The sequence below is a fragment of the Mobula hypostoma genome, chromosome 13 (genome assembly GCF_963921235.1).
Source record: "Mobula hypostoma chromosome 13, sMobHyp1.1, whole genome shotgun sequence".
NCBI lineage: Eukaryota > Metazoa > Chordata > Chondrichthyes > Myliobatiformes > Myliobatidae > Mobula > Mobula hypostoma.
Window position 1 is genome coordinate 94,936,442 of NC_086109.1, and position 9,042 is coordinate 94,945,483.

At 46.6% G+C, this 9,042-nt stretch overlaps 1 protein-coding gene and 1 long non-coding RNA gene across 2 annotated transcripts in view; one reads left to right on the top strand and one right to left on the bottom strand.

Annotated features, from left to right (window-relative positions):
* ctsh (cathepsin H) overlaps positions 1 to 2,883 on the bottom strand; it is a 40,819-nt gene extending 37,936 nt beyond the window's left edge. Inside the window, exon 1 of the mRNA XM_063066559.1 lies at positions 2,516 to 2,883. Within this exon, the coding sequence (XP_062922629.1) occupies positions 2,516 to 2,594 (79 nt within the window). The 5' untranslated portion in view covers positions 2,595 to 2,883. The remainder of the gene's footprint in view (positions 1 to 2,515) is intronic.
* A 1,361-nt stretch (positions 2,884 to 4,244) lies between these two features.
* On the top strand, positions 4,245 to 7,394 carry LOC134356016 (uncharacterized). Its single transcript, XR_010020262.1, has 3 exons — positions 4,245 to 4,351; positions 4,645 to 4,840; positions 7,192 to 7,394. It is a non-coding gene; the product is annotated as an uncharacterized LOC134356016 (long non-coding RNA).
* The last annotated feature ends 1,648 nt before the right edge of the window (positions 7,395 to 9,042 follow it).

Sequence of the window (9,042 nt, forward strand, 5' to 3'; positions counted from 1 at the left end):
GGTCGGCCGGGAAAAGGAGAGGTGCCAGTCGGCTGGGAGAAGGAGTCAGCAGGCAAAAGCAGCGCGCAGTGTAAACTGTGACTGACTCGGACGTTCCTCTTGTGATCGCAAGACCCTACTGGACACTGATAATGTGAGATGTCGCAGGCCTGTTTCCCTTCTTTGGTGGAGAGAGAAAGGCAACGAGGCAGCAGCGTGGTCTTGGTTGTAGCATGGTCAAGGCCTGCCGCAGACCAGGTGAGACGACACTGGAGGCAGTGAAGTGTGGAATCCGTGCTCAGTTGGGAGCCGACCTCTCCCGTCAGTGCTGCCCTCCAATGTTCGATAGGTGGAAGGACAGGCTGGATTGTCAGGAGCTGTACCGTCAATTTGCATGTCGCTCAGAGACTTGGACTAATCATGTGATATCTTATGTAACAAATGATGTGTGTGTGTTTTTCTTCTCTGTCTCACTATTTTGAATGTATGTTATGCACCTGGGCCCCAGAGGGCCGCCTCCTTGTTCGGCTGTCTCCATGTATCCAGGAAACCTGACAAATCTGTTACAGTTCTTCAAGGAAGTACCAAGCAGGGTGGACAAAGGAGAGGCAGTGGATGACATTTACTTGGATTTTCAGAAGGCATATGATAAGGTGCAACACACGAGGCTTCTTAACAAGATAAAATCCTGTGGCATTACAGGCAAGATACTGGCATGGATAAAGGAATGGCTGACAGGCAGGAGGCAGCGAGTGGGAATAAAAGGGGGCCTCTTCCGATTGGCTGATGGTGACTAGTGATGTTCCTCAGGGGTCAGTATTGGGACCGCTATTTCTCACATTGTTTGTCAATTATTTGGATAATGGAATTGATGGCTTTGTGGCGGATAATACGAAGATAGGTGGAGGGGTAGGTAGTGCTGAGGAAGCAATGCGATTGCAGCAGAACTTAGACAAAATGGAGGAATGGGCAAAAAAAAAGTGGCAGAGGGAATACAGAGTTGCGAAATGTATGATAATACATTTTGGTAATAGGAACAAAAGTGTGGACTATTACCTAAATGGGGAGAAGTTTCAGACATCAGAGGTGCAGAGGGACTTGGGAGTCCAGACTCCCAGAAGGTTAAGGACATCTACATGAAACACTGCCGCAGGAACCATCATTGGGGACCCACCACCTAGGACATGCTCTCTTCTCACTGCTGCCATCAGGAAGAAGGTACAGGAGCCTCAGGACTCACACCACCAGGATCAGGAACAGTTACTACCCTCAACCAGCAGGCTCTTCAACGGGAGGGAATAACTTCACTCAACCTCACTTGACTCATCACTGAAATGTTCCCACAACCTATGAACTCACTTTCAAGAACTTTCATCTCATGTTCTCAATATTTATTGCTTTTTTATTACTATTCTTTCTTTCTTTTTTGTATTTGTAGTTTGTTGTCTTTTGCACACTGGTTGAACGCCCAAACTGGTCTGCTCTTTCATTGATTCTGTTATGATAATTATTCTATCATAGATTTATTAAGTATGCCCGCAAGAAAATGAATCTCAGAGTTGTATATGATGACGCACGTGTAACTTTGAAGGGGACACGTACGATGCAAAATCAATGCAATTTTTTTCTTTTGTGCGTCCATTAGAAAGAGTGGCGGAAGAAAGAACGATTTCTGGCTTCTTCCCCATTCCTTTCCAGCCCCGATGAAGGGTCTCAGGCCGAAACGTCGACTGTTTATTCCCCATCATAGACGCTGCCCGAACTGCTGAGCTCCCTCGGCATTTAGCATGCGCTGCTCTGGATTCCCAGCATCTGCAAAATCTCCTCTGTTTATGAAAGGGCGATTAGTTAGATGGAAGGGGATCTGGTACAAGGAAGTTTGAGATTCATGCCGGTAAAATACTTGTGAGTCTAGTCGGTAATCCTGATGCGGGGTAACAACGTCGACTATCACTGCAACAGATCCATAGCTCCATCTCCGCCAAGTCCCCCTACCCCGCAACTTCTCGCCATTGGAATTTGTCGCGCCAGGAGTGATCTCTGAGCTTGGCTTAATGCCAAATGATTTGAACAGATACAGTTTTTATAATTTCAAACCTCAGAATCGAGTAGACCAGGAACTGATTTTGCCTATTGTATTTGCCCTGGCTTTTTGAAAGAGCTCTGCAATTAAACCCTAACACGAGAAATTCTGCAGATGCTGTAGACTCCGGGTTCTTTCGGCATTTTGTGTGCGTTGCTCTAATTAATCCTACTCCGCTCTAACCCCTACACCCATTTCCTTTTCACGCGGATTTCTACCACTTTTTTTTTTCAGACTTCTTGCTTCCAACACGCTCCCAGACTGTGATTTCCAGACCGCGATTTACAGTGTTAAACGCGCGTCCCCAATCGAAAGATCTTAGGGCACAAGTTTCTGCACGGCGAGCTGCCTCACCGCGTACAGTTTACCACAGGAGTCATGCCGGCTTCCCGAACGCTCCGGCACCAACAGAAATCGCAGTCTTGTCTCTGAGGTTTCAAAGAAACCTCTTACCTTCGAAAGAATACTCGAGCTGGCTACAGACGGAGTGCAAAGCCAGAAGTATTGGGATAAGCACTAGCGACTTTCTCATCTTCAGCAGTCTCCTTGCTGGAACACAACCAGGACTGGTATTCCCCTCCGTCCGCCGAACCCGGCTGCTTCCCCTTCCTCTCGCAGTGGGCCAGACAGCAAACGGTGAAACTCAAAGCACCAAGTCTGCTGTGGTGTCGTGTCGTGACAGAGCCCCGGATCAGTTTCACTTGCGATGTGTGGCTGTCACAAAAAGGCACTGGCGGGAGGAGGAAGTGAACCAAGTAAAAGCAGGGGCACTGGAGGAGGATTTTACAACCTTAGGGCCGGTCGGGGGTGGGGCTGGAGGGAGAAAATCGCTGACTGCAAGTGTTGGGAATTACTGTAGTGCGGAGCTAAAGTTGAAGATGGCGCCATCATGTGATCTGAACGATATATTGCACAATAATAGTTTTGCAACCTTCAAATGGAGCACTCTGACCTCTGCTCCACTATAGTCACCACAGCGCCGGACACCTTTGAGCGCCTGCCGACAATGGAAGGACAGGATGCGGAGCCGACCCTCGAGGGGCTCAGCAAGGCCATCGGGGAAGGCGCCGGGCACTGATGGGATTCCCCCAGACCTGATCAAGCTCTGCATGACCACCCTACTGCACCCACTGCATGAAATCCTCAGTCAGTGCTAGCAGGTAGGGGCTGTACCACAGAATATGAGGGATGCCAAGACCACTTCCCTCTACAAAAAACAAAGGCGAGGGAGGCAACTGTAACAACGACAGGGGCATCACCCTCTTGAGTGTTGTTGGCAAAGTCTTCTTTGTCCACAGAGATTGGCTGAATGTGTCTACCCAGAGTCATAGTTTGGCTTCTGTGCTGGAAGGTCAACTGTAGACATGATTTTCTCTCCCCACCAACTCCAAGAGAAGTGCAGCGACCAAAATAAGCCCTTTTATGTCATGTTCAATGAACTCACCAAGGCATTTGACTTGGGCAGCAGAGACAGGCTCTTTCAGATTCTCTCTAAGGTAGGCTGCCCACCAAAACTACAAAGCATGATCACATCCTTCCACAACAACATGAAGGGGACTCTGCAGTACAATGGCAGTTCTTTGCCGCGTATGTCAAAGGGCTCCAGTGTTAGGCAAGGCTGTGTTCCCGTCCCAACGTTCTTTGGGATCTTCTTTGCTCTTCTCCTGAGGCATGCATTTGGCACCACAACAGAGGGGATCCACCTCCACACTCGATCAGATGGCATGCTGAGTTAACAAATTTCAAGACACATGCCAGTGATAATAAACCTGATTCCGATTTCTGATGCTTTTTAACCTCACCCGCCCAGAAGAGAAGAACCAAAGTGCATGAGGTTTTGATCAGAGACGTGCTGCTTGCAGAGAATGCAGCAGTTACAACCCACACTCTGCAGCACCTTCAGAGCTTGATAGGAATCAGGCCTGCAAGGAAATTGGTCTGACTATTAATCTGAAAAAGAAAAAAGACTTGGGACAAGATGTGGACGCATTACTGGATATACGACTACAGACTGGATGTTGTTTATCAGTTCACAGACCTGGGGTCCATCATCGGCGATAACCCCTCCTTAGATTCAGGAATTGACGTGTGCATCAGGAAATTTGCCTGCCTCACCACACAGGTCTGGGAGATCTACAAACTCTCAGTAAACAGACTCAACAGAGATTGCACCTTGGCACTATCTACATACAGTAACCACTGTGCAAAGCACCAGTTATATAAATGACTCAAAATTTAAAAAATAAATCCAGCTTCAGGTTGGTTAATACCAGAGGACGTCCTTTCAAGGTGAGTGGAGATAGGTTTAGGGGGAGGTGGCAGAGGTGTGTTTACACTCAGAGTGGTAAGTATGTGGAAAGCCCTGTCAGCAGCTGTGTGGTAAAGGCAGATATATTAGGGACACTTAGATAGACACATGGATGAAAGTGAAGTGGAGGGTTATGTGTGAGGGAAGGGTTAGGTTGGTCTTGGAGTAGGTTAAAAGGGCGACACAACATTGTGGTTGTGGGGTGGTATTAGGGTGGCGGGGTGGACATATGTCTCTACCAAAGGAAGCGTAAAGCACTCTTTCCCTCCGATAGCCTGCAGGTCACCGTTGGCCAAGGCGTAGCACCTGCTTAGCCCCCTGATCAGGGTCAGGTGAAGCCATGGGAAGAGGTGATGGATGGTCGTACGAGCAGCCGGTGCAGATCACAAGTCCTGGTTATGTGACCATTGACGCCAGGCAGACAATCTCTGAAAGAGTCTTGTAAAGTCACTGCCCAGGTGGAGGAAATGGTAAGCCACTTCTGTAGAAAAGATTGCCTAGAACAATCATGGTCATGAGACTGTGATCGCCCGCGTCAGATGACACTGTACGTAATGAATGAATAACATTGTGGGCTGTAGGGGTTGTACTGGAATGTTCTACATTCCATGTTCACAAACCATGGAGTCTGACTGATCTACTTTATTGTTTACATAACATAGTAATTTCCTCCCACTTCCCCTCTGTTCCTTTCTCACAGCGAGGTGAATCCCTATTTGCAAGAGGGCGGGGCAGCACAGTAGCTCATCATTTTACAGTGATCACTGATCAGGGTTCAATTCCCTCTGCTGTCTCTAAGGGGTTTGCACGTTCCCCCAGTGACCATGTGGATTTCCTCCCACATTCCGAGAAAACATACGGGTTAGCGACATTAGGTTGTGGGCACGCTGTGTTAGTGTGGTGGCACCGGTTCATCCTTGGCCCCTGATGCAACACAACACATTTCACTTGCTGTACATGTGACAAATAAAGCTAATCTTTCTTTTTTTTTCTTTCCGTTACTGATGTTGACAGAATGCAGGATTCAGAGCTTCTGTTAATGAAGGTAATGAGAGTTGGGGCAGGACACTCAGAACCAAGCCTCAATGACAATCACATAGACTGTAAGACCATAAAATATAGGACTAGAATGAGGCCATTTAGCCTGTCGAGTCTGCTCTGACAATTCATCATGGCCAATCCATTCTCCTGTCTTCTCCCCATAACCTTTCACACCCTGACTAGTCGAGAATCTGTCACCCTCTGCCTTAAATACAGTGGAAGCCGCCTGTGGCAATGAATTCCACTGATTCAGCTTCACCTGGCCAAAGAAATTCCTCCTGACCTTCGTTCTAACAGGGTGTCCCCCTATTCTGAGGCTGTGACCTCTGGTCCTAGACTTTCCCCACTATTGAAAACATCCTCTCCACATCGACTCTATCCAGACCTTTCAATATTTGATAGGTTTCAATGAGATGCCCTGTTATTGTTCTAAACTGCAGAGAGTACAGGCCCAGAGCCATCAAATGCTCCCAATAGATAACACTATTAGTGGTTAAAAGCTGATATGGAGTTCACATTCTACTTCTGCTATTACAAAATGTTTTAATTTCAAAATGCTTTTAAAGGAACTGCACACTCAGTGCCCACTTTGTCAGATACAACTGTACATCCGCTCGTTAATGCAAATATCTAATCAGCCAATCATGTGGCAGCAACTCAACGCATGAAAGCATGTCCACATGGTCAAGAGGTTCAGTTGTTGTTCAGATCAAACATCAGAATGTGATCTAAGTGACTTTGACTGAAAGACGATTGTTGGTGCCAATCTCGGGATTTTTACACACAACAGCCTCTAGAGTTTACAGAGAATGGTACGAAAAACAAAAAGCAAACCCTAGTGGGCGGCAGTTCTGTGGGTGGAAACACCTTGTTAATGAGAGAGGTCAGAGGAGAATGTCCAGACTGCTGCAAGCTGATAGGAATGTGAGAGTAGCTCAAGTAAACCCACGTTACACTGGTGATGTGTGGAAGAGCATCTCTGAACGCACAACACATCAAACCCTGAAGCGGACGGGCTACAGCAGCAGAAGACCACGGACATGCAGAAATACTCTTGGTGGCCACTTGATCAGGAACAGGAGTATCTAATAATGTGGCCACACTGAGCGTGGGTGATGCTGTTGGTGATTATAAGCTGACATGGACTTCACATTCTGGAAATGCTTTTAAAAGAAATATATGTGGTTAAGTTGTCATGGGATTTTACCTACCAAAAATAGCTCACAGTCATAACTGGGGTTGCGGGGGTGGTGTCGGAGAGAAGAAGGTGCTTAGGTCAGGTCACTGCTCTCCCAATTATAAGTTTGCTGTTTGCTATCATCTTTCACTGTTGACTGCCTGCTATCTGCAAAGCCCATGTGGAAGGCAGAATTATCTGTTGCCATAACAACAGAGAATTCTGCCTCCTCATGGGTAGAAGGCAGCGATCAGTTCAGTTTGGACAGCAGCTGACTGGTGCCTGACTAGGTGCAGTTGAGGAAAGTAATAATTTGCACTTAAACCATCTCCTGGGACCACTCTGCATTAGTTAACGCACTGGTATCAAAGGGTTTCAAGTGGAACTTTGAAGCAGTTTTGATAAAAAGCTGCTAATTGTGGGAAGATGGGAAAGGATCCAAAACTGACTCTATGAAGGCAAATGGTCATACAAACAAATCACAGCGTCGACTCAGACACACTTTGGTAATGGAGGGAGCATTACTGGAGCTTACTTGATGGAGGTCCCAAAGCTGGGTGCCACATTTTTATCCAGTATCTGATTTGATTTCTTATTCTGCAGTGCTGCCAGGATAATCAAGGATACGACCCACCCAGTCAACACACATTTCGTCCCTCTTCCCTCCGGGAGAAGGCTCAGGAGCTGGAAGACTCGTACGGCCAGATTTGGGAACAGCTTCTTTCCAACTGTGATAAGACTGCTGAACGGATCCTGACCCGGATCTGTGCTGTACCCACCATATATCCGGACCTGCCTCTCGGGGTTTTTGCACTACCTTACTTTCTCTTTTCTATTTTCTATTTATGGTCTATAATTTAAATTTTTAATATTTACTATTGATTTGTACTCCAGGGAGCGCGAAGCGCAGAATCAAATATCGCTGTGATGATTGTACGCTCTAGTATCAATTGTTTGGCAACAATAAAGTATAAAGTATAATGAAGCCAGGGACCTAGGGGCAGGTCGGGGTAGTGAGCTCCAGCAGTCAGAATTACAGAGCTTCTGTTGCCATGGTCAGGCCGCTCGCAGGTAGGAGGAGCAACACCTCACATTCCATCTGGGTAGCCTCCAGTCTGATGGTACGAACATCAATTTCTCTAACTTCTAGTAATTTCTTCCCCTCTGCTCCTTCCCTATTCTTCCATTTCATCTGGCTCCCCTCTCACCCCTTCTCTTCTCCTCATTTGTCCATTGCCTTTCTCTGGTACCCTTCCACCTTCCTTTTGGTCCCGTGGTCCACTCTCCTCTCCCATCAGATTCCTCCTTCTTCAGCCCTGTACCTCTTCCATTTACTACATTCCAGCTCCCTACTTCATCTCCCCTCCCTCATCCACCCATCTTTCCCCCATCTGTCTCATCTATCACCTGTCAGCTCGTACTCCTTCCTCTCCCCCCACCTTCTTATTCTTGCTTCTGCACCCTTCCTTTCCAGTCTCAGCTAGAAACGTCGACTCTTTATACTCCTCCATAGATGCAGCTTGACTTGCTGAGTTCCTCCAGGATTTTGTGTGAGTTGCTCAAGATTTCCAGCATCTGCAGAATCTCCTGTCTACAGATTGGAAGCTGGATTTTGATACAGCATCATCTGGAAGACAGAGCAGATATGGACACCCACAGACATTGCAATTTGAGCAAATGTGAAATGATTCTAATCCTGCTGTCTACATCTGACAAGCTCCATTTAGAATCAGTCTTATTATCATTGTCTTATAGGAGGTGAAATTTGTCGTTAATTTCTCTGCTGAATATTGTCCATGGAATTTAGTGGAAGGGGTTAATTACTTGGATACAAAGTCATTCATTCATTTTGTGCTGTGTCGACCTTAAGAGAGATATTAAGGCAAACAAGAAACATGAGATTCCGCAGATCTGGTAATCTTGAGAAAAAATGCACAAAATTCTGAAGGAAATTGTACAAGACATTGGTGAGGCGAAATTTGGAGTACTGTGTACAGTGTTGGTCACCGAATTATAGGAAAGATGTCAACAAAATAGAGAGAGTACAGAGAAGGTTTACTAGAATGTTACCTGGGTTTCATCACCTAAGTTACAGAGAAAGGTTGATCAAGTTGGGCCTTTATTCTTTGGAGTGTAGAAGGTTGAGGGGGGGACTTGATAGAGGTGTTTAAAATTATGAGGGGGATAGATAGAGTTGATGTGGATAGGCTTTTTCCATTGAGAATGGGGGAGATTCAAACAAGAGGACATGAGTTGAGAGTTAAAGGGCAAAAGTTTAGGGGTAACATGAGGGGGAACTTCTTCACTCAGAGAGTGGTAGCTGTGTGGAACGAGCTTCCAGCAGAAGTGGTTGAGGCAGGTTCGATGTTGTCGTTTAAAGTTAATTGGACAGCTATATGGACAGGAAAGGAATGGAGGGTTATGGGCTGAGTGCAGGTTGGCGGAACTAGGTGA